The sequence below is a fragment of the Alosa pseudoharengus genome, unplaced genomic scaffold, assembly GCF_046254945.1.
Source record: "Alosa pseudoharengus isolate Yale_2024_CS ecotype anadromous, Long Island Sound unplaced genomic scaffold, YU_APseudo_1.1 YU_APseudo_1.1_scf_6, whole genome shotgun sequence".
Classification (NCBI taxonomy): Eukaryota; Metazoa; Chordata; class Actinopteri; order Clupeiformes; family Clupeidae; genus Alosa; species Alosa pseudoharengus.
Window position 1 is genome coordinate 3,874,423 of NW_027468848.1, and position 26,612 is coordinate 3,901,034.

Sequence of the window (26,612 nt, forward strand, 5' to 3'; positions counted from 1 at the left end):
ATTAGTGTAGTTGTGCTTCTTAATCACACTTAATATCAACTTAAATAATATACCTCCCTCCATTTCTGCCAATACATATTGCTATCCTACTCACAGAGCCTTTTGGGATTCCTCCATTACTGGTTGCAGCCTTAGGAGACATTCATCAGATCTGCTGTACTTCTTCAAGTCAAATACATCCAGCTTTTCTTCTGATGTCAGAAGCACAAACACGAGAGCTGACCACTGTGTGGATGAGAGTTTGGCTGCTGAAAGTGTCCCTGCACTCAGGAAGCTCTGGACCTCCGTCACTAAGGAGTGGTCATTGACTTCATTCAAACTGTGGAACAGGTTGACAACTCTTTCTGATGATAGCATATCCCTGATCTTTGTCTTAATGTAACTGGTTATTTCCTCTTTGCCTTCATTGTGCACTCTCTGCAGTAGGCCACGTAGGAGCTTCTGGTTGGATTCCAGAGAGAGGCCAAGAAGGAAACGGAGGAAAAGATCAAAGTGCCCATCTTCATGTTCCAAGGCTTTGTCCACAGCACTCTTCTGCAAAGTGGTCATGGAGTTGTGCACTGGACTGCTTTCAACAGTTGTGGGTGGCTGCTGTGGAGACATGAGGTTTTTCCCTTCAGTTATAAACATCAGGACGACATACAAAGCTGCAAGGTATTCCTGGATGCTCAGGTGCACAAAACAGTACAACTTTTCCTGATGAAGGCCTGACTCTTCATGAAAGATCTGGGTGCAAATTCCACAGTGTGCTGCTTCTCTGACATCAATACCACTGTCTCTCATGTCGTCTTCATAAAATATCAGGTTCCCTTTCTCCAGCTGTTCGTAGGCCAACTTTCCAAGAGCAATCAGACTAGCCCGGTTCCACTGTGGATCTGGATCATAAACTCCTTCCAACTTCAGGCTCCTCTGCTTGGTTTGAAATACAAGGAAATACGTGTACATCTCTGTCAGAGTCTTTGGAACTTGCTCAACTCCATGCATCTCAAGAAGAACCTCAAGAACATTAACAGCAATCCAGCAAAACACTGGTATGTGGCACATAATGTGGAGGGTTCTTGATGATCTGATATGAGAAATGACTTTGTTGGCAAGTTTCTGATCACATATTCTCCTTCTGAAGTATTCCTCCTTCTGAGGGTCGCTAAACCCTTGTACTTCTGTGACTCGGTCAATATTCTGAGGCGGAATTTGATTGGCTGCTGCTGGTCGAGAAGTGATCCAAAGGAGAGCAGAGGGAAGTAGATTACCCTTGATGAGATTTGTCAGGAGAACATCCAATGACGTGGTCTGTGTCACTTCAGTCAATATTTCATTTCTCCAGAAGTCTAGTTGGAGTCGACATTCATCTAGACCATCAAAAATGAACAACACTTTGTACTTTCCCTGGCTGGGAAACGTTAACTGCTTTATTTCTGAGAAAAAGTGGTGGAGAAGATCCATCAATGAAAGATGTTTTTCTTTCAGGGTGTTGAGCTCCCGAAAAGGCAGCGGAAAAATGAAGTGGACATCTTGGTTTTCTTTTCCCTCAGTCCAGTCCAGGATGTACTTTTGAACTGAGACAGTTTTGCCAATGCCAGCTACTCCCTTTGTGATGACACGTTGGATTGGTTTGTCTTGGCCAGGTAAGGGCTTAAAGATGTCTCTACATTTGATTGATGTTTCCTGTCCAGCTGGTCTCTTGGATATGGATTCAATCTGCCTGACTTCATGCTCCTCAATGACTTTTCCACTACCTCCCTCTGTGATATAGACCTCTGTGTAGATCTTTTCTAGGAGAGCAGAGCTCCCTTGCTTGGGTATTCCTTCAAACACACTCTGGTACTTGTTCTTGAGATTCCTCTTCAGCTCAGTTTGACAAACTACATCCTGTTTATCTAATTCAAAAAAAATAAAACAAACAAAATAACCATGTTTAGCAAGCCACTGACACCACAGACAAACAGTTCACAATAAATGAAATACTAGGCACTGACACCAGTGACATTTTTGTTTCTCTAATGTAGCGTATTGATGAAAACCAAAGCAAATACAAATAAAGAAACATTTCTTACTTTCTTGCAGTTTGTCAATAATTATTTTCTGTTTCATGTTCCTCAGGAAGTGCAGTGCCATCTTGAGAGCCCCTTCTCTGGCATCATTCTCATCCTCCTCTTTACCTTCAAAGTTTTCTTTGTAATCTGGACTTACAATATTCTTGAATCTCTTCACCTCATTCTTCACAAAGGTGATGATCTTCTCCTCAAGCATCTAGTGTTCAAATATCTTGTTAAACTACGCAGGGTTTCAATAAGACCATATTGTAACTGTTCTTTACGGTACAATGTAAACAATGATGGCAGCCTTTTTTAGGCTACTGCATACTAACCCAGTTTCTTCTTCAATTCTTTTCACATAGATCTCCATTTCTCAACACAACCAAAAAACAGTTTACTGACTGTACTTGGTGACCTTGTGAAAACCATGATCTATGTGAAAAATGCAGGATCTATGCAGGTTTAGCGCCCCCTCTGGACATCCACATGAATATTGCCTTGCAGCCAATGACTACTAACCATAGCTTAGGTGGGAATATAAGACTCTGCAAGCTCCTATACAATCACTATATGTGCAATGTAACCTCCCATACGAAAGGCCATTTCACCCGAAAACGACAACAAGGACAAGCTTAAAAGTGGCGCTTCAGACATAATTATGACATAGACATAACTTTTAAACAATGGTTTGACTTGGGTACATTCACAAAAAACACCCTAAAATGCATTTTGGCGAGATTTACACTTTAAGTTGCACTACGACCATATTATGTTGCTCTATGTTTTGTATGTCTTATTCAAGTTCAAGTACATGCAATCTTAGAAAATCCATTTTTTTACTGTGGTATCGAATTTGGCATCAGGAATCATGTAATATGACTGGTATTGGTGTCGACCACTGAATGTTTGGCATCATGACACCGCTATTATGAAGATGGACTTCCTGTAGCTGAGCTGAGTGAAGTGGTGGCACAGATTTACCATACCATATTTGGTATTGTGACACCGCTATTATGAAGATGGACTTCCTGTAGCTGAGCTGCATGAAGTGGTGACACAGATTTACCATACCATATTTGTGTAACCCGGGTGTTACTAAAGTTCATCTTTTTCTATAAATTTAGACTAGTGGGATAAAAGCATTCAAAAAGTGCAATGTTAAAAATTAATTCTAAAATAGTTAAGTTAAAAATAGTGCCCATTTAGTTACATTTCATGTGGTGTGCTTAAGTTATGTTTTAAAAATAGAGATAGTAAACATAGAGGCCAAATAGAAGTATGGAAATACCATAATCTATAATAAATACAATCCTAGTAGTTAAGGTGTAATGACGTTGGAAAATCAGTAGTCTTATTGGCTAAATAGGGAGTAATTTCATGCGTCACGCCAGCCTATTGGTTGGAGAAGTTGGAAAAAGGAAAGGGAAGAGGGAAGAGAAGCTTGGGTATTATTAATGAGAGGAGTTGCCAAAAAGACGTATGTTTTCAGTTGAAATCGAGTGGTTTGATATATAAAAGCCACCGTCACACAGTCTGAGTTATAGTGCTTTAATGCTTAGCAGAAGGCATTACGGGTATGTTCTTGTATAGTCTTTTTGATTGTTTACTTTTATGACAAAGTTTAGCCCTCACAGCGAGGAAGAGTAATCTAGCCTCTTGCTAGTAATCGTGTAAGGTGGAGCCTAGTTGCCGTCTCCAGGGATAGCCTAATTTTAGCCCGACCATTAGTTTAGTAGCCTAATTCATCTCGCTGAGGTGTTTTATGGATAGTGAAGAAAGCTGCTCAGTTAGCGCCCCACGTTTCCGGACACGTTGGGGTTCCACTGAGTAGCCTGCGAGGGACAACAGCCGCCCGGATAGCGCCACTGGTGACCAGGGGAAAGCCAGTGGTTCCTCCGGCAACGAGGGAAAAGCCACCTGGTCGGCGCAGCCATTTTGAGTTGAAGTTGTCAGAAGAAAGTGACGGGCACGCACGTTTGTAAATCAAGAGACTGTGAGTAGCCTACAACGTACCACCGTTCGATACTAACAGGCCTGCAACGTTTTATTTCATATTGTTTTATTTTGTTTGATACAGCCGGCTTTTGTATTTTAATTTCAAGGTGAAGTGCTAAATGTAAGATATAGCTCAGTTATGTTCAGAGTGGCCACTCGTTTATCCTACTTACAGTGCTGACTATTTGTTTCATTGGTGTTCAATGCAAACATTAAGAGTGTATTAATGCTGTGTTGTATGGAGTATATGGCCGGGTAAAACCATATTTGAAAACGGTCAGTTCAGTTTCAGTTTTTCAAAATAATAATATTGTCCAAATAATAATATTATCCTTAGGAGAGTAAAGGTGCCAGGCACTACTTAAGTTAGTATTGGCAACTATAGGCCACACTAATACCTATGTCATATAATATCCATTCCTAAACTGTGGTGTTTAATAAATACTGGTTTATGATAAAATTGGTTAGTCTCCACTCACTGTGTGCCTTTAAAAGTTAAGACGAAACATTATTCTAGACATTAGTGTTACGAACCCAATTCTAGTCCACTTATTGACCAGTGCGGGAATAAGAGGGGCTACATAAAATGGCGACGAGGATGGGATTATTCTTTTAACTTCACACTTTTAGTTGTAATGGTCTAATGTAGTTAATATTTACAGTGAGTGGAGTAGCTTAAGTTACAGGTAATAACCCAACATATAACCTTGCACAGTGTAGAATTATATTGCAAAAAAAAAAAAAAAACAGTAGTAGATTCAAGATGGCTTTTCTTCTTAATTGGTGCAAAGGGGAGGGTGTAGATCCCAACTATGCATTAGTGGTAAAGAATGTCCCAGAAGACTTGACTGCTGAAACCATAGAAGAAACCCTAAATACCATCAAACGACTTGGTCGTGTCAAAGTGAGAGGCAGGATGTTTGATCCGCAAACAAAGGGTCTTGTGGTGTTATGTGTGTGTAGTGAACAGGCGAATACCACAGTCATTCCTTTGGAGGTGATGCCTGTTAGTGGAGGTGAACCATGGACTTTGAGTACTCCAGGGCGGTCAACAACCCCAGCTGAGCCATCTCCCTTGGATCCACAATTTACTGTCCTGTTAAAAACTGTAGGAGATATACTAGAAAAAGTGCCGCGGCCAGGGCCATCGGAGAATACTGCTTTCCGACGCTTACGTGCTTTCTCAGGCAGTGTTCCTACTCCGGCTGGAGAGGAAACTCTAGACACTTGGCTTATGCAAGCCCGCTTAATGGTTGATGAGTGTGAGTGCTCTGTGAGCGAAAAGCGAAAACGAGTCATTGAAAGTTTGAAGGGGCCTGCACTGGAAATAGCTCAAGCTGTAAGGTCCAGCGACCCCCAGGCTTCGCCTAAGGATTATCTTGGGGCACTGGAAAGAGCTTTTGGATCCTCTGAGTCAGGGGAAGACCTGTACCATGCCTTTAGAGCTTTGCGCCAGAAGGCAGCAGAGAGACTTTCTGATTATTTGCGCCGCCTAGAACATGCATTGACAAAGGTAGTTCTTAGAGGGGGAGTAACTGCGGAACAGAGAGACCGTATACGTATAGAGCAACTTTTGCGAGGGGCGGTTGAATCTGACTTAATGTTAGTGCAGCTAAGACTCCGAGAACGAAAAGAGAGTCCCCCCTCCTTTCTGCAGCTTTTAACTGAGATCCGTGAGGAAGAGGACCAACAGTCAGCAAGGCAGAAGGCTAGTTCAGTGATTACTAAGACAACTGTTCGTCAGGTTCGTGCCACGGAAGATGAAGAACTCAGTTCTACTGAAGCCCTTAAGTTGAGACAAGAAGTAGACAAGCTCAGAGTGCTTGTTGCAAAACTAACTGCTAAAGAAGCAAAATCATCCCCACAGCCTAAGGAAGCTGAGGTCCCATTAGTCCAGAGAAGCATTGCAGTAGACGAGGACAGTGAAGTGCGAGTGTTACAGAGGCAGGTAACTGACTTGCAGCACCAACTCCAGATAATGGCAGTAAGTCATCGTGAATCACGTCCGTCTTATACCGATGAATGGAGGAAACGAGAGTATGATGGACCGATTAACAGTCGAGACTCCAGCAGCAGTAAGAAACTTCCAGCTGATGGGACAGGAGAATACTTTTGCTATCGGTGTGGGGAAGATGGGCATTTGGCGACACGCTGCAATGCTCCAGAGGACTCAGGTCGAGTTATCACCCGTTTAATTCGTTCCTTGAGGAGACAAAGGGGAGAGAACAGGGAGGTCCCTTCTGGAAATTCAGGATCCAAGGACACAAATTGTATAGTAAAGAAGAGTGAAGTACATGTCTCAACATCCACATGGCTGCCAAAGGGACTGGTCGGAACACCTTCTTTAAGTCCAGTGGTAATAGAAGGGCATTTATGTAGTGCTTTGATTGACAGTGGCTCCACTGTCACTATCATTTTTGAGAAATGGTACCATGAACATCTGTCCCACCTTATCATTCACCCTATCTCCAGCTTATGTATTTGGGGTTTGAGTGACACTTGCTACCCATACAAAGGCTATGTGGCAGTAAACTTGGAGTTTCCAGATGAGCGAATGGGCGAGAAGACACAAACTGTGCTAGCTTTAGTGTGTCCTGACTCTCAAGGACCAGATCAGGTGCCGGTGATTATTGGAACAAATGCAAGATGCTTTCAGCATGGACCATTGTCAACCCAGAATGTACCCAATCACAAGCAAGCACTGTCTTTGAGGGTGAATGCCAGCCATTCAAAACCACTTCCACGGCAAGCCCTTGACACCCCCTCTGATTACAGTGTGGGACAAGTGAAGTGGATTGGGCCTGGACCACTTAAGTTGACCCCCGGGGAGGCACGTCTTGCTGTTGGGAAAGCCACCATTAAGGAACCAGGAAAACCTGCCATATTAGTCATTGATAGTTCCAATGCTCTTCCTCAGGGAGTGGCTTCATCACCCTGTGTAGTGTTACCGTCTGAGTTAGATAAAGATTGTTGTATAGTGTTTTTACAAAATGTCTCCATGAAGGAGCGATCCATCCCCAAGGGAACAGTCATTGCACAAATTCACAAAGCTGATGTTGTGACTGGCGTTGAACAGAGTAATTACACTGACGGGAACATTGATCCAGGGCTTTTTGATTTCGGCACTTCTCCTCTTCCAGTCATGGAAAAATAGGCTAGCACAGAAATTGTCTGAGAGGACTCACGTGTTTTCTGTAGAAGAGTGGGAGGTGGGCTTTGCTAGAGGTGTTGAACATCGGATTAGGCTCAGTGATACACGACCATTTCGGGAGAGGTCGAGACGTATTGCCCCGGCTGATATTGATGAGGTAAGGCGCCATTTGCAAGAGTGGTTGGCAGCATTGTCCACATATGACTTTGGTATCCAGTACAGACCAGGCCGGGAAAATATTGATGCTGACCTCCTATCCAGGAATGTTGCTAGTGAGGAGGATGGGTGGATACCACCTTCAGAAGTAAAAGCAGTGTGCAAACAAGTCAGTGTGTCGGGATCCGATTGGACTGCTATGCAATTTGTAGACCACTTGGGGGCACCACCCCACAGCATTCCTGATATGTATGCCTATCCCACATGGGTGAATGGTAGTCAGTCAGAACAGTTTGGGGTGGAGGAGTTGCGGGTAGCCCAGGATCAGGATGTGGTAATCAACAAAGTAAGACGGGCAGTGGAAATTGGGAAAGTGTCTGCTCAATCGCCCAATGATCATCCAGACTTACGGTTACTACTAAAGGAGTGGCCACATTTAGTGCACAAGAATGGGCTACTGTATCGGAAAACCAGCAGGGTGTTGGGGAAAGAGATCTTGCAGCTGGTCCTCCCTAAACAGTTGCGTTCTCAGGTGTTAAAGTCATTACATGATGACGGTGGACATTTGGGGATTGAGCGTACCATTGAACTAGCTAGGGACCGATTTTATTGGCCTAGAATGGCCACTGACATCACTAATTATGTCAAAACCTGTGGGAGATGTGTGGCTCGAAAAACTCTTCCCCACAGGACTGCGCCTCTTAAACAGATTACAAGTAGTGGCCCCCTTGACCTGGTATGCATTGATTTTCTGTCAATTGAGCCAGACTCCCGTGGCATTTCCAATGTCTTGGTAGTAACAGATCACTATACTCGATATGCTCAGGCTTACCCAACCAGAGACCAAAAAGCACCTACTGTAGCTAGAGTATTAGTGGAAAAATTCTTTGTACACTATGGCTTGCCAGCTCGGATCCATTCGGATCAGGGGCGTGATTTTGAAAGTCGGTTAATTAAGGAGCTACTGCGTGTCTTGGGTATACGGAAATCCAGAACAACACCTTATCACCCCCAAGGCGATCCGCAGCCTGAACGATTTAACCGTACTCTGATGTCGATGCTAGGTACATTAGACCCGGTTAAGAAACAAAGCTGGAGTCAGCATGTGGCGCTTCTTGTGCATGCTTACAACTGCACTAGAAATGATGCAACAGGCTATTCCCCATACTTCCTCATGTTTGGCAGGGAGTCACGATTGCCTGTGGATGTTTGTTTCAATACTTTGTTGGACAAGGAGGAAGAGATGTCACATCAGCGATTTGTGGCCAACCTGCAAAAGGACTTAAAGGATGCCTACCAGTTAGCTGTGGAAGCCTCCAATAAAAATCACCAGCGAAACAAGAAGGCGTATGACCTAACAGTTCGACCACAGCCATTAGCAGCAGGAGACAGAGTTCTTGTTCGCGCATTGGGTGGTACCGGTAAACACAAACTCCAAGATAAATGGAACTCTCTCCCATACATTGTCATGGAAAGACTGCCCAATTTGCCTGTCTATCGAGTAAAGCCTGAGAATGGGAGAGGAGTGGTGAAGACTCTGCACCGAGACCACTTACTGCCCATAGGCTACTTAGTGAGGCTACCTGACCCCTCGGACAATAGCCGTTTCAATACACCGCCTGTCCACAGACCTGTTCGGACACGGAGTCAACGGACATTAGGAGTCAAAGAAGATGTGACATGGGCTACTGATCAAGACTCCTCTTTTTCTGATGAAGAGGACTACCCATATGTACCTGGCGCTGCCGGGACCAATGAACCCCACCAAGCACCGTTGGGGTCTTCAGTGAGAAATGTTGGGGAACAGACAGTTTCTGTCCCAGCGAGGCCTACAGATGGTCAGTCCCTTACTGAATCGGACAGTGACATCCAAAATGAACGAGATATATACATGGAGAGGAAGATAATTTGCCAAGAGAATCTGAGGATGATAACCCAATAGATGATGAGTGTGTTGATGCTCATAAGCCCACTCAAGCTCCAGCTGCCAGCTCACAAAGTGATGCAGAAAGCATCCCTTGTGGTGATGACTCAAGTGGGAATGAAGTAGAATATGGCCCCCCTAGAGAGAGGAGGACTATTAAGCCAGTACTCCGGTTCAGTTACGACGAATTGGGAGAACCATCTGACCGGCCATTGGTCATACAGCACAGAGGAATGAAAATCTCTATCACCAAAGACGTGAGATACCCAGTTGCTGAAAGTTTGACCATTCAGATCTTACCCAGCCCCAGTTGTCGCCCACAGTCTGATGGGGACATTCAGACATTTAGAAAGGGGGGAGTGTAACCCGGGTGTTACTAAAGTTCATCTTTTTCTATAAATTTAGACTAGTGGGATAAAAGCATTCAAAAAGTGCAATGTTAAAAATTAATTCTAAAATAGTTAAGTTAAAAATAGTGCCCATTTAGTTACATTTCATGTGGTGTGCTTAAGTTATGTTTTAAAAATAGAGATAGTAAACATAGAGGCCAAATAGAAGTATGGAAATACCATAATCTATAATAAATACAATCCTAGTAGTTAAGGTGTAATGACGTTGGAAAATCAGTAGTCTTATTGGCTAAATAGGGAGTAATTTCATGCGTCACGCCAGCCTATTGGTTGGAGAAGTTGGAAAAAGGAAAGGGAAGAGGGAAGAGAAGCTTGGGTATTATTAATGAGAGGAGTTGCCAAAAAGACGTATGTTTTCAGTTGAAATCGAGTGGTTTGATATATAAAAGCCACCGTCACACAGTCTGAGTTATAGTGCTTTAATGCTTAGCAGAAGGCATTACGGGTATGTCCTTGTATAGTCTTTTTGATTGTTTACTTTTATGACAAAGTTTAGCCCTCACAGCGAGGAAGAGTAATCTAGCCTCTTGCTAGTTATCGTGTAAGGTGGAGCCTAGTTGCCGTCTCCAGGGATAGCCTAATTTTAGCCCGACCATTAGTTTAGTAGCCTAATTCATCTCGCTGAGGTGTTTTATGGATAGTGAAGAAAGCTGCTCAGTTAGCGCCCCACGTTTCCGGACACGTTGGGGTTCCACTGAGTAGCCTGCGAGGGACAACAGCCGCCCGGATAGCGCCACTGGTGACCAGGGGAAAGCCAGTGGTTCCTCCGGCAACGAGGGAAAAGCCACCTGGTCGGCGCAGCCATTTTGAGTTGAAGTTGTCAGAAGAAAGTGACGGGCACGCACGTTTGTAAATCAAGAGACTGTGAGTAGCCTACAACGTACCACCGTTCGATACTAACAGGCCTGCAACGTTTTATTTCATATTGTTTTATTTTGTTTGATACAGCCGGCTTTTGTATTTTAATTTCAAGGTGAAGTGCTAAATGTAAGATATAGCTCAGTTATGTTCAGAGTGGCCACTCGTTTATCCTACTTACAGTGCTGACTATTTGTTTCATTGGTGTTCAATGCAAACATTAAGAGTGTATTAATGCTGTGTTGTATGGAGTATATGGCCGGGTAAAACCATATTTGAAAACGGTCAGTTCAGTTTCAGTTTTTCAAAATAATAATATTGTCCAAATAATAATATTATCCTTAGGAGAGTAAAGGTGCCAGGCACTACTTAAGTTAGTATTGGCAACTATAGGCCACACTAATACCTATGTCATATAATATCCATTCCTAAACTGTGGTGTTTAATAAATACTGGTTTATGATAAAATTGGTTAGTCTCCACTCACTGTGTGCCTTTAAAAGTTAAGACGAGACATTATTCTAGACATTAGTGTTACGAACCCAATTCTAGTCCACTTATTGACCAGTGCGGGAATAAGAGGGGCTACATTTGGTATTGTGACACCGCTATTATGAAGATGGACTTCCTGTAGCTGAGTTGCGTGAAGTGGTTGCACAGATTTCACCTGTTTACCATATTTGGTGGTGGGCTGGGGTATGTGCATTCCTGGAATATTTCATTACAGTGGGGCTTTGTTGTGATTTGCCCGTGTGTGTTGTAGCGTGACTATACAAATGTGAAGATGTGATAATAATTAATAATGAGAATCATAATTTGCTATTAAAATATTTTTAGTCATATTACTGCATAAATCCAGCTTGCTCTAAAACAAATAAAAATGTGCAAATGCGGCAAGATAATGATAGACAACCAGTGTGAAACAAAGTTAAACTTATAATGTTTAAAAACTTAGAAGCTTAAAATTGAAGTGTGTTTTCTTAATTAAAAGCATAAATTGTTTTTGCTAGAATAACCTGTTATGATTTTGCTTAAACTTAAAGAGTGTTTTTTCTTAAATATATATAATTATAAGTTTGCTTATAAAACTTAAAATGTTTTGCTACATAAAATGTGTTTGCTTAGATATAAAAGGGTTGTGTTAGAATTAAAGTGTGTTACTGTATGCTAAATGAGATGTGCTTTGAACAAGATGTAAAGACAGAATGTAAGAACATAATGTACCAGCTGTAAGAAACTGTTTGTCAGCACAACAAAAAGCTGACTGGCAACCAAACAAAAAACAAAAAAGCAGAACCAATATTTCATGGCAAGACACAATACCTAATTTGGACATGTTCTATCTGACCGAGAGGGGTATAAAAAGAGAACGGCCCCTTGTTCAGGGCTCTTTGATCTTTTTTTTTCTTTGGATCAAGCATTTTGCTTATAGACTTAGACAGTTTTCTTTCTTCGTATTTTTTTATTTGTATTTAATAAAAGTAAAAATCCTAACCTTTGATTAGGGGTTTGTAAAAAGACCGTCTAGCGTTTTCTCGTATTTTTCTGCCTCTCCTGTGTTGCTGAGAACCCCGGACACCTTGCAACATGGGCCACGCCCAAAAATCTTCGCTCCGGGTGAGTAAGCGTCCGTTTGAGGGCTACTTTCTAAGACACTGTATATGGGCAAAAAAAATATACTGCGCACGCACTGACACACACAGGAGTAGAGAACTCAGCCAGGCATTTAGGAAGGAAAGTTCTATGCTCCAGGGCAGACAAAAAACCAAATAGGCTTTGTTAGCAAATTTATTTGTTGTGAAAAATTGTTTGTGAAACTAAGGTCTAGGACCCGTTGTGGTCTAAACGCACATCACACACCCAAGCGAGGATACGGAAATCTGTCTGATCAATACATGTGTATTTAGAGATAGGACTTAAACGGTTATAGATCCGTTGTGGTCAATTGAAGTGCTTATATGTTACAAGAATTGTCATAAAAAGGAGCTTTGATTTAATTTTGACAAGATTCCCCAAATAATAGGGTAGTTGATTTTCTCTCAAATCTGGACGGCCAGACGAACGTCCGTAGTGAGTTTTTGACCTCTCTCAGATTTTGATGACAAACAACTCTTGCAAATACAGCTCTGAATATCTTCCTCTTTTAGTGAAGTTAACCACATATTGAAGTACGAACCAAGGGAATAGGGAACAGCGACTAAGAGATAGAAAGTGACTCTGAAGTAGTCCACCTTCCTTAGCCCCCAAACCCCAAATTAGGGAATTTGATTCAGATAGAGAAAACCTCTCAACAAAGTCAACCCTATCGTACATCCTAAACCCGTTGAAAAGGGGCCCTCGCATGAGACACATACACTGAAAGATACTTCCTCTTTTACCCTGTGATATTATCACAGTCCGAAGACAATTACACACAGGAGTAGCGATCTCAACTGTGTTAAAGGGAATCCCTTTAGACACCAGAGTAGTCACAAAACGCATACCTCCTCTTTTACCCTGTGAAATCCTCACAGTCCGAAGACGAGCGCACCCACACCTACAGGAGTAGCGATCTCTACTGTGTTACGGGAGCCCCGTAGACACCAGAGTGGACACAAAACGCAACAGTGTGTTCATGCGAAGTAGAAATGCAATAAGTACTGGAAACTTTTTGCTCAACTCCACCATCTACAGGCTGATTGGTGTACAGTCACTAAATGTACACATAAATTAATTTATTATATGGCCCCCCCTGAACGGAATTCCACGAAACTACATAATAATCATACACTTTTACAAATGTTGTGCAATTTTGAATATGTCAAAGACACCTGTGATTACAACACCTCATTTTTGTTTTTTCATTTTTAACTCATTGAATGCCAAGCTGTTTTCGGAAGCTTTGTCCTAGAGTGACAGCAATCTAGACCATTGTTGATGATTTTTGTACAGCCACAGCATATTCTGTGTTATAGCTATGAACACATACAATGGCTCGTTTGAAAGGTGAGACTTCAAGCTCTCAGTGGGTGTGTATTTCTACACGCCTCTGTACACGCTACACGCCTCTCTACACGCTAGTCATAATAACCAGTGTCATATTAATAATGAAAATATTATTATCTATCAGTATTATTATTGTGTGCAAACAGTGCACCAGTGCAAAGTACTATATGGTTTCATCCAAACCTGGAATATGTGCTTGAGGTCCTCCTGGGTGAACTGGTCACTGACGGCATCAGGTTTGCTTCCTTCATTTTGGCCCCTGAGTATTTAGCATTAAAGGAATAGTGTTTGAGTATTTAGCATTAAAGGAACAGTGTTTGAGTATTTAGCATTAAAGGAATAGTGTTTGAGTATTCAGCATTAAAGGAATAGTGTTTGAGTATTTAGCATTAAAGGAATAGTGTTTGAGTATTAAGCATTAACAGAATAGTGTTTGAGTATTTAGCATTAAAGGAACAGTGTTTGAGTAATTAACATTAAAGGAATAGTGTTTGTAAGCCATCTAACAGTCTTTCATGCTTCACCAGGAGATTATTCTGAAATTTATTCTGAAACTTTTTTGGGGGGTTTGCACACACAGTTGGCTCCATAAACACAATTAAAGAGTGTGCACCTGCACACACACAACAAGGATACAAGGATACAAGGAAGTTTATTGTCACATGCATATAGTTACTGGAAGTAAGAAATGCAGTGAAATTAAGTCTGGTGTCAGCCTATTTGTGCATTTATGGGGGGGGGGGGGGGGGGGTAAAAAGTGCAATAGAAGAGGGGTTTAGTAGATTAAGTGGCAAGGGCTGCATAAGAAAGGTGGGGGAGGATTGGGATGGGGGGGGGCACCAACAAGGAGCACCCAAGAGCAACAGGGGCAAGGAAAAACTCCCTTACCAAGGAAGAAACCTTGGGCATATCCACGGCTCAAGGGGCTAACCCAACTGCTAGGGGTCTTGGTGTGTGTGTTGGGGGGGATGACAAGGGAGATGGGATAGTGTGCTGTGTATGTGGGGAGAGGGCAGTGTGCAATATGTGTGTTGGAGAAACTTCCTCATGAGACAACACTACTACATCCAATCAAACTGCTGCTGTTAGTTGGCACCCATGGAGCACTGAAAGAAGGGGTCTATTTATTATCTGCTTGAGTTCAAATATAGTGTTTCTCTATTATCACCAACCCTATCTTTAAAGGCAAAACAACACACACTGATTTCAATGCATCCACATCATAATATAAGCAGTAGAAATAAATTAAATAATATTGTTTTTTTGTTTTAAGCAAACTTGCCAGAATAGTTTTTCATGTGCTCGCCTTAAAGTGGACATTACTGTACATCTGGTGATGTATATGGAATGCTTACAAAAATAGACAAGTGATTTCTTTAGACTATATCTCACATGCCACATTAGACTCAAACTATTCATCTGAAACAGCCTTCTGAATTTGTCAGCAAAACAGTAAATTAGCTAATTTGTCATTCGGTCCGTATAGCATAAACCGTGTTGTGTGTTAAAGGCCCTGCTTTTGTCACACATACACACACAATGAAATAATTCATACTTCATAATAGGAGGTCATTAATGAGAGTGGCAACATTGTCAACACAGTTAGCAACACTGTCAGTTTGAGCAATACGACTTGATTTGCTCATCTATCCTCACTGTTTTAATCAATTTTATTGTAAGCTGTGAACATTTCAACAATCCAGTCACAGAGTGCTCATTCTATGAGTCTGTTTAAGAACTTGCCTTGTTCCATCTGTGACATCATCTTTGAAGTCTATGAGGCGATCCTCTGACTGGTCACTCTTCATGGACACACAAGTGGGCACAGGTGATGGAGGCCTCTCATGATGGAATGAGCTGTGGCATAAAAAAACATCCATTCTTCAGTTAACATATCATACATGTTACATGGTATTTCATGTTAAAAATATCCTCAAAATGTAAAACTGCAGTGTGATAATGATTGCCATGTCTAATGTAAAAATAACAGTTGTTTTGTTATTATTATTATTTTCTCTGTAATGGATTGTGCTTCCTCTGTAACATAAATTACATGGAATGGTTACCAAACTCATTCAAGAAGTGAATAGAGTCTGGACACTAACGATTGGGAATTCTTTACAGCACCTGCATGGTGATGGGCCTAGAAATAGCATTAGCTTTGAATGATGTTAAAGGCACACTATGCAAGATTTTCACCTTAATGAAGCCAATTTGATGGTATATGAACTTGTAATAGGCGAATTGTTCACTTAGCATAGCTATACAGCATAGACGTAGTGAGTCCCTACCGAGAAAACCAGCCATGCAACTTCCAAGAGCAGCGCCCCACCAAATCTCGTGAGAATCGTGAAACATTACCTTGTCAGTAGATACATGTAAAGCTCTTTAGAGATAGTTTTTGCTGTTGTTAAAGGGGAAATCCGGCCATTTTTAACTCAGGTTCAGCTGTCACATAGGCTAGTCAAGGAATCTTACTGTCGTTACATACAGTAATCATAACTATGGACATGATGACTGCACTGCACAATCGTTTCTTTTTGCAAACAAATCAAAACACCAAGGAAAAGGTTTTCGTTTCTGTGGCTAGTGGCTGAGCGCATGTCCGCTCTGCAACGAACTAAGGGTATGTCAACGGAGTAATCTGAGGTGAGTGACTCCACGCAAAAGCACAACGTTTATAATGTTTCTCCACACTATTTGCATTAAACGAGCACTGTGGTGTCTCGTAAGGAAGCAACTCGTGTTCCATAGGTCTTGGAATGGTTTTCTGACTGTGTTTAGAGGTCCCTAACGCGCTTAAATGCTTGCCCCATGGGTTAGCTTTATAGCTAATTTCGAAGCGCTGCAGCCAGGGCAGATCTTCGGTTTGATCCTTCGGATCACCTCCACAACAAAAGCATTTGCATTGTGTACAGGGGGGATTAGTCCCGAGAAGTTTGCTGTTTACAATAGCAGAGTAACATATAAATACATTGTGACTCTAGATGGAGCTCTACACTCGCCAAAAATACCTAAACCTGCATAGTACACCTTTAATGCTAATGACAGATGATTTGAGCCTTATAAACCACATTAGATTTATATACAGTATAAACCATGCATCTGAAACAGCCTTCTGAATTTGTCAGCAAAATGTGCTCAGTTAACATAAACCTTGTTGTGTGTGTTAAGGCCATGCCCTTGTCACACATACACACACATAATGAAATAATTCATACTTCATAATAGGAGCTCACTAATGAGAGGGCCAACATTGTCAACACAGTTAGCAACACTGTCAGTTTGAGCAATACGACTTGATTTGCTCATCTATCCTCACTGTTTTAATCAATTTTATTGTAAGCTGTGAACATTTCAACAATCCAGTCACAGAGTGCTCATTCTATGAGTCTGTTTAAGAACTTGCCTTGTTCCATCTGTGACATCATCTTTGAAGTCTATGAGGCGATCCTCTGACTGGTCACTCTTCATGGACACACAAGTGGGCACAGGTGATGGAGGCCTCTCATGATGGAATGAGCTGTGGAATAAAAAAAACATCCATTCTTCAGTTGACATATCATACATGTTACATGGTATTTCATGTTAAAAATATCCTGAAGATGTATAACTATGCATTGTGATAATAATTGGCATGTCTGTTGTGTTATAATTAAGCAATAAGCCCAGAGAGGCCGTAAGTTCCACACATTTTAGAACAGCTAAGGGGCGTTGCTAGGCACGACGCAAAGCGGAGTCTTAGTAGCTGTGCTGTTCTCCCTAGTTGTGGTATAATTAAACAATAAGCCTTAGTCTTAGTAGCTGTGCTGTTCTCCCTAGTTGTGGTATAATTAAACAATAAGCCTTAGTCTTAGTAGCTGTGCTGTTCTCCCTAGTTGTGGTATAATTAAACAATAATCCTTAGTCTTAGTAGCTGTACTGTTCTCCCTAGTTGTGGTATAATTAAGCAATATGCCTTAGTCTTAGTAGCTGTACTGTTCTCCCTAGTTGTGGTATAATTACGTAATAAGCCTTAGTCTTAGTAGCTGTGCTGTTCTCCCTATGTGTTGAGCACTTCCAGTACTTTGCCAAACTCAATTTGCACGAGCCAGGATAGGAGTGCCTTCCTCCTTTCATTGACTTCAGACAGAAAGAAACATAGTCTCTCCCTACAGTGGGTCATTGTCTGTTAACCCACATTAACCCTCCTATGTATTCCTAAGTATGATCCATGCTATTATACAACTTTACACACAATAACCCAAAAGCACATTATGGGTAGAAAAGCCCAGCTACAGTATAATACCAAAGAACTGATACTAGATTTCTATAAGGCCTCCTCCACCACCCCCACTCTGATACTCTATAAGGCCTCCTCCACCATCCCCACTCTGATACTCTATAAGGCCTCCTCCACCACCCCCACTCTGATACTCTATAAGGCCCCCTCCACCACCCCGACTCTGATACTAGATTTCTATAAGGCCTCCTCCACCACCCCACTCTGATACTCTATAAGGCCCCCTCCACCACCCCGACTCTGATACTAGATTTCTATAAGGCCTCCTCCACCACCCCACTCTGATACTCTATAAGGCCCCCTCCACCACCCCGACTCTGATACTAGATTTCTATAAGGCCCCTCCACCACCCCACTCTGATACTAGATTTCTATAAGGCCCCTCCACCACCCCACTCTGATACTAGATTTCTATAAGGCCCCTCCACCACCCCCACTCTGATACTAGATTTCTATAAGGCCCCTCCACCACCCCACTCTGATACTAGATTTCTATAAGGCCCCCTCCACCACCCCCACTCTGTATGTGACCAATCAGTCAATATAGAGGGTTGACACGTATAGATACCTTGGAACAATAGTTGACCACAAACTCAACTCCCAACCAAATACCCATACCATCTACTCCAAGCACCAGCAATGTCTCTTTTTCCTCCGTAAACTCCCATACCATCTACTCCAAGATCGCTTCATGATCGCTGCATACGCCTCCACGCATTACAGCCTGCTAGTCTAGTTGCCATAGGGACAATAATAAACCCAGAGTGTTGAAAAGTTTTATTGCAGAAATGTCATCTATAGGCCTAGTGGATGGAATTCAACTTGGTTGCTAAAAGTTGCACTTTGGGCAATTTGCCTAATCAGCATAGTAAGATCATTAACACAAGACACTACAGGTGAAAAGGGTTTTAAATTATAGCTATCGCCATGACACTTTCTCAGTTGATTACTTATGTTAAGGTGAGAACAAAATGTATTACATATTTTTTCTATTTTAATGTTCAAATATGCAAATGAGGACCTATCTAAGTATAAGTAAGTATATAATCTTTTTGATCCCGTGAGGGAAATTTGGTCGCTGCATTTATCCCAATCCGTGAATTAGTGAAACACACTCAGCACACAGTGAACACACAGTGAGGTGAAGCACACACTAATCCCGACGCAGTGAGCTGCCTGCTACAGCGGCACTCGGGGAGCAGTGAGGGGTTAGGTGCCTTGCTCAAGGGTACTTCAGCCGTTCCTACTGGTCGGGGTTCGAACCGGCAACCCTCCGGATACAAGTCCGAAGCACTAACCAGTTGGCCACGGCTGCCCCTATCTCATTAAATATGCACTCATTTGCATATATTTCAAAAACATTATTAGATCATGTCACTTTTAAACATTAGTTTAAAACACTCACTTTACTCTTCCACTATGAATTGCAATACATCTAACAATGACATTTCCATCTGGAGTTGAACTACAAACTACATGTGGATAAAAAGTGCAGGATTGTGTGAGTGTGTGTGTGTGTGTGTGTGTGTGTGTGTGTGTGTGTGTGTGTGTGTGTGTGTGTGTGTGTGTGCGTGCATGCTGTAGTTCTTTTGCAAGGGGAACTTAATTCCTTAATCTATCTGAGGTTACAGCTCCAGTCTCAACATACCCCCTGAAGCCTACAGTAATACCCAGGACTCCCACTCCTCAGGGCTCAGTTTGTGCCATTACAAAGCATGGCAGGCTGCCTGCCTGAATACACCTATGCTTAATTAAAGAGCTTGTTGGACTTTTTACTGCAACACCTGCCTTATAGTCTAACCACTTGAATAAAATCAATCATTTTCTTCATATGGGCACGATGAAGGCCAGAGTGGTGTAACAGGTCAACACTGCCTCCTGACCAGGTTCCTTAAAGGATTTCACCAACTCAGACCCCCAAGTATGTGGTTTCCCTGGAATATTTATTTTGAGCCTGGCTTTATTACTCAATCTGATTTTGTTTGTTAGTGTATATTTTATGAGATAGTTCTCATTTGCATATTTAGACATTAAATAGAAAAAAACATGAAATACATTTTTTTCCTCATCTGAACATAAGTAATCAACTGAAAAAGTGTCATGGTGATTTCTATTATTTAAAATGTTTACCCTATTCACCTATAGTGTCTCCCCTTATCTTATGATGCTGATTATGCAAATGTCCAAAGTGCAACTTCTAGCAACCAAGCTGAATTCCATCCACTAGGCCTATAGATGACATTTTTGCAATAAAACTTTAAGGCAGGCTTACTCAACATTTCTGGGTTCAAAAAATGCAACTATATTATACAGGAATCTCTCGAACGAATCTCTTTCCCAAAATGGAGCTGGAGTAGCGATTGAATAAAGCGATTGACTGAAGCTATTGACTGAAGAGGCCTCCACTGTTAAGTAAACATGAAGTGATTATAACAATTACCCATGTCAGATGTAACCTAGGCTAGGCTACTAATATATCTACTGAAACTATCCCTATTGTAAAGTTAAAGTCGTATAAAAATGTAGTTCAAACCTTTTTTCTCTCTGCGCCATTCGAGGTCACACGCTTGCCTCCTGTTACCTTTGCCTCCTGTATGTAAATGTGGCGTGTGTCAGGAATGAGTTAGCAGTCTGGCATTGCTCCATCAGGTACTCATTGCGCTCCGTCAGATGAGAAGAAATGAGCAAACACTTCACTGTGAAATACTCATCGTCGTAGTCTGTATTTAAAAATGTAATTTGCAGTAGGCTACTATTTTACTTTGCCTTCTAAGAGTGACGCGCCGTCTTCTGTTAACCGCTTTTCCCTTGGCAGTGTTGCTTCCGCTTGCGCACACCTGTGTTAATGGTTTACTTTGAATTGGGGCTGTTCTCCTCAGGGCGTGAATGCACAGGCATGTTGTAGTTATGGTTGCGGTATCATTTAGCAGACAATTTTGTGCACTGTGTGCATATTCTCAGTAGCTGGAGACCAGCACTATATGGACTAAAAATGACCAAATCATCTGCGTACATAAGGTGATTAATTAGTGAGTCACCAACTCTACAACCTGTACCACATGTATTGAAGATTGAGGACAAATCATTCATATATATATTAAAAAGAAAAGGAGACAGAATTCCGCCCTGCCGAACACCATTAGTCACTTGGAATGGATCTGATGTTACATTCCCCCATCTCACTCTCATTGTCTGATGCGAGTACCAATAGACCATTTCTAATTAAAAAAGCAGTGACCCCACTTTTAGACAACTTTAAAAATAATTTATCATGATTAACACGATTGAATGCTTTAGAAGTATCAATGAAGCACATGAACATTGTGGAATTTTGTCTATTTATCTAAAATTTCCTTTAGTGCAAAAATACATGAATCAGTGCCATGCTTTCGTTTAAAACCAAATTGGTTATCAGTAGACAGGATATACCTCTCAAGCCTACACAGTAGAACTGTCTCCAGCACTTTGGACATGACACTGGCCAGAGCTATTGGCCTGTAGTTATCTGAACTGTTCAGCTTCCACACTTTATCTTTGATAACTGGTACAAGCACAACAGAGAGCATACAGTAGAATCAGGTAATAATGAAAAAAAAAAACCTGTGTAGCATATAGCCACCAGAGGACAGTTTCTTACTGGCAAGTTTAATGTGTTCAGCTGTAATATTATCCAGACCACAGGCCTTATTATCTCTTAACGTCAATATTGCTTCATGGACTTCAGCAGAAGTGACAATAACATCATCATTAACCTCTACATTATCCACTACAAACAGATTACTTTTTACACATTTTAGCTGTTCATAATATTGTTTCCGCCATTACTGTGATATTTCAACAGAGCCACTCACACCATCTATGTTAGATGGAAGAGATGTTTTGCAATTATTAATAGTTTTTATTTCTTTCCAGAAGTCATTAACATTATTTTTTTGCAGCTTCCGTGCCAGTGAATCTGACCTCATAGTGTTTTCATTTATTTTAATATAGCGAAGTGCATATTTAAATCTAGCATTAGTGCTTTTTTTATTTTCATACAATGGACCATGTCTGCTTTTGCCTGACTCAGCCCATTTTTTAAAAGCTCTTCAGGCCTCTGCATGAAGCTCTTCTACATGATACCTCCAACCTGGCTTAGCATTGCTCACTTTTGCCCTATGTTTATATAGAGGCCTGCTCGAGATACCAAGAGACTCAACAATAGCTTCATACAGAGAACATAATTCCTCACAGTGTTGTACATTCTTACAATTCATATCCCGACACAATAAGGCATCTTTTTGGAGCTTAATATTACCCAGCAAAGCATCAGAATGATTGACATATTTATTAAGATCTTTCTTAGACAATTTTGACCAATCTATTTTCCCTACATCAATGCCATAATCCACAGGCAACAGCACTGCTAAGTTGCCTGTGTTCAACACCATGAAAAAGGGTATATGGTCTGTAGTAGCCTGATCATATTCAATTTTCATCATATCGATGACATCATGGGCATCCACTGCACAAATGCAGTGGTCTAGACAGGACTTGAGTGTCAGGCCTTGCTAATATAAGTATAACTGTCATTTGGCAACAGTACCTTACTAGATAAAATCAATCCACTGTCTGAACAAAACTGCATGCTGTCATTGTCCCATACTTTATCAGATTGTTTTTGAGACTTCTGATTGACAGGGCGAAGGTTAACGAGGGAGTGGAGAGATGACCTGTTATACAGATGAAAATATAACAACAAGGACACAAATGCAATATCTGGAGTGTGGCTGGAGTTTTTCTAACAAAACGTTTCAGTGAAGAATAGAATATCACATGAAGTCCCACTGGTGAAAGAGGCAGATACTGGAAGCACAAAATACCATCAGATGAACTGAAAGCAGCAACTGATACATGCATCAACATGCTGAGGCTACTGTTCCTCTTCTGTTCATTTCAGATTTTCTTGACTGTGAAATCAGGTAAGGCTGCTTTCACATTTTTAACCAAAACACTGCATTGGTACACAGACAGGCATTCTGCCGTCTTTGTCTGGATTCTTTAACACAAGCTTACATCACAGACCCCTCAAAACTCTGCACCATGTTGTTGGAGCTGCAAACAATGTCGGAGGAGCATTGACATGCAGCTGTGGAAAATTCACCTGGGATATAAGTTGATATGCACTGTTTTATCGCTGGGTTTTATCGCTGTCAGCTGATTACATTGTGACCTCTAGCCAAGTTCTATTGCAGGCCATAAATGTAAATTGAAGCTTTGTGGACTGGAAGATAAGTTACAGATTAACTGACAAATTTTGGTTGATATGACCATCAGTTAACTTTTGAAACAGGCACCCTTGGTTATACAATAGGAGTATTTCAGTGGAGTGATTAACGTTAAACAATCTAAATCTAGTTTTTGTCAAAGAATAAGTGTAAACTAGGAAAGGTGGCATAATGACGGCTCTTCTCGTGATTAATCTCAGACAGTCAGTTGAAACAGTGGAGGCAGCTGAAACAGAAGCATTACAGGAGCAGTTACTGTCTCCTGGGGGTTTTGTCGCATGTGTAGTTAACTTGCACTCAGTCTCAAGGCAATCAGGAAGACTATAATAAGGTAGAGCAGCCTGGGTAAGGGATGATATGTAGAACTTTTTTGCAGAGAACAACATGTGTGCCAACTCCCTACACCTAAACACAGGGTTCCCACTCTAATTCAAATGTTAAATTCTGTGACTTTTCCTTGACTTTCCAAAAAAACAGAATTTCCATGACCTACAATGAATGGTACAAAGATTTCAGAGCAGCTACGTAGCATTCTAGAATCTGACTTTTTTTTTAGAGTGGAAGATGAATAATGTTAATCACTAAGCTAACCACAATCAGGCAGTAAAGCTAATAAGCAGATCAATTCTGCATGGAAATTGATTTTTATTAATGTATTTTGCCAAGTAAATTTTAAACTGCTACAACAAAATGCCCTGATATTTTATGACTTTGCCCCAAATATGATCAAATTCCCTGACTTTTCATGTCTGAAATTGACTTTATCAAAATTCCCCAATATTCCAGAAATTCCCTGACCTGTGGGAACCCTGTACACAATGGTCTATTCCAAGGTCCTGCTACTCCATCTTGTAGTCCTGTTCTGCTACTCCATCTTGTAGTCCTGTTCTGCTACTCCATCTTGTACTCCTGTTCTGCTACTCCATCTTGTAGTCCTGTTCTGCAGGTTTTGACAGCATACAGTATGTCATGAACTGTATCAGTAGCATGTGGGTGTGGAGATTTCCTATAAAATCATTTCAAGTAAGAATTCAAATGGCCGACACAGAGACAAGAGGGACAACGCCACTTTTAGAAGAGCTGAAGACAAGACAGGACATTGATGTCACCATGTTGAGGCTACTGTTTCTCTTGTCTCCAGTCCACAGGGATGGAAAAAGTACTAAAATATTGGGTAACACTCCATAATAAGGTGCCATAATAAATAGCAAACTAGTAATTACCTAACCCTTTGTTAATATTTGTTAATTGTTACTAAAATATCTATTTGGCACAAGTTAATAGTTTTTTCATCATTAATTAAATATTAGTTGTTTGCATAAAATCTGTATGTTAATCTTTTAGCCAATCTATTAACTAATATTGTATTAATGTTATATTAACTAAATGTCTTTTCGGCACTAATTAACAGTTATTTCTTACATCATTTAAATGTTAACTGTTTATTTACAAACTATATACTAATATAAAAGTTAATGACATATTATTATTTATTTAGCTTTTCTGATTAGCTTTGTGGAGAATTTATGGAATTTATGGTTTATGGCTTTTTGATCTTGTGGGGTGTATAAGGCACACCTCTTCTTCCACTTCATCCTTATTGGATACCTTTGTGGTTGGCTGTCCTGTAATTGGTGACCCTGTCTAGTGTTTCAAAGTAGTGTACTCTTTGCCTTTGGAAGTACTATTTGGTTGCTGCTTGAATTTGGTGAAATTCAGGGGAGGGGTGTAACAGAGTTAGAAATATAGTTTAGTGTTTGTATGTGATTTTCGCCGTAATTAAGCAGCTTTTTTGAGATTGGTGTTTTGGAGCCCCCTTTGGAGAAACGGTATACTGCAGCTCTGCTGCGTTTTGTCCTTGCATTGTTGCCATAGCTGATCAGAAGCGGTATGCTTTGCATTGGGTAGGTTGACTGTATAAAGCACTCTCCACTTTGTTTTAATTTTGTAACTGTAAAATGTTGTTTACGTTAAAAACTTCGATATGCCACCTGTATTATATTACTTTACATATATTGTTAGGATTTGGTAGCAATTCTAGCAACTAAGAGAACGTTCATTGATGTTTTCATTATCACCACGAGTTCATACACACGAGTCTAACGTGACTAGCTGTAAACTCCGCTAGCAACTTTCCATGCATTCAGTGTAGTTTAGCTTAGTACTCATGGAAAGTGCAATTCAGTCTAGCAGGAAATGAATGTACATTTAGTTTACCATTATGTTTATGCATTACCTACGTATGGTCTACGTCTGTGAGTGTTTAGTGAGTCTCAGAATATTAATAAACTCGTTCTGTGCACCTGAACATTCCATGTCGCACGTCTCCCTTGCTAGTAGGGCTGACCGTGATGGTATAGGAATCATGCATGTAATAAAGCCCATTCAACTACTTCTTTTTATTTTGCTTGTGCAGATGCTGTTTTATGTATGCCAGTGTCTGAAGGCATGTTTTGTTTGAACTTTTCCTAAAGGAATAAAAGTGATAAGCCAGTTTTGGTCTCAGTCCCTTCACTGTCTGACTAATAGTTATATATTACTAATATATTAATAAAGCTTAACAAACTTTATTATAAGGGTCCCCCATACTGATAGTTATATATTACTAATATATTAATTAAGCTTAACCAACTTTATTACTAATATATTAATTAAGCTTAACCAACTTTATTATAAGGGTCCCCCATATTGATAGTTATATATTACTAATATATTAATTAAGCTCAACCAACTTTATTATAAGGGGCCCCACGCTTATAGCTATATACTACTAATATATTAATTAAGCTTAACCAACTTCATTGCAAGCGTTTCTGGCGCCGACAAGAGTGGCGGCATGTCAAGGTAGCTCCGTGTTTTTTTCTTGAATTTTCCCTTCGGGATCAATAAAGTATCTGTCTATCTATTGTAAGAGTCCTATGGGGAGTGGTTCATATTGGGATAGGCAGAAGCACAGTTTAATATCAATTAGTTAAATAATAATAAGTCATTAACTTTTCTATTAACATAAAGTTTGTAAATAAACATTTAACATTTAAATGATGTAAGAAATAACTGTTAATTAGTGCCAAAAATACATTTAGTTAACTATTAACACATATTAATACAATATTAGTTAATAGATTTGCTAAAACATTAACATACAGATTTTATGCAAACAACAAATATTTAATTGATGATGAAAAAACTATTAACTTGTGCCAAATAGATATGTTAGTAACAATTAACAAATATTAACAAAGGGTTAGGTAATTACTAGTTTGCTATTTATTATGGCACCTTATTATGGAGTGTTACCATTGTACTCAAGTAAAAGTACCAATACAATTTAGATTACCCATCTCAAAACGTACTCAAGTAAAAGTAAAAAGTAGGCTCACGAGCCAGACCCAAGATGTAGGGTCTGGGAACTTACCATAGGCACTGCTCAATCAGAGGGGCAGGATAAACGGTTGTCTTTCAAATTTCCTCTGCACGCAATAGGATAGCACTACAACTCAAGAGTCCCATGCATTTCCCCACCAGCGGAGCTAGTTGGCTAGTTTATG

At 40.7% G+C, this 26,612-nt stretch overlaps 2 protein-coding genes across 2 annotated transcripts in view; one reads left to right on the forward strand and one right to left on the reverse strand.

Annotated features, from left to right (window-relative positions):
• LOC143106430 (uncharacterized) overlaps positions 1-20,377 on the reverse strand; it is a 41,345-nt gene extending 20,968 nt beyond the window's left edge. Inside the window, exons 1-6 of the mRNA XM_076270702.1 lie at positions 20,331-20,377; positions 16,925-17,038; positions 15,259-15,372; positions 13,699-13,774; positions 2,055-2,250; positions 95-1,877 (exon numbers count right to left, since the gene is read on the reverse strand). Coding sequence (XP_076126817.1) covers positions 95-1,877; positions 2,055-2,250; positions 13,699-13,774; positions 15,259-15,372; positions 16,925-17,038; positions 20,331-20,350 — 2,303 coding nt within the window. The 5' untranslated portion in view covers positions 20,351-20,377. The remainder of the gene's footprint in view (positions 1-94; positions 1,878-2,054; positions 2,251-13,698; positions 13,775-15,258; positions 15,373-16,924; positions 17,039-20,330) is intronic.
• LOC143106386 (uncharacterized) lies at positions 5,281-6,986 on the forward strand. The gene is made up of 2 exons (XM_076270659.1): positions 5,281-6,205; positions 6,949-6,986. The coding sequence occupies exons 1-2, from the start codon at positions 5,281-5,283 to the stop codon at positions 6,984-6,986; spliced, it is 963 nt and encodes a 320-aa protein (XP_076126774.1).
• Positions 20,378-26,612: the final 6,235 nt, after the last annotated feature.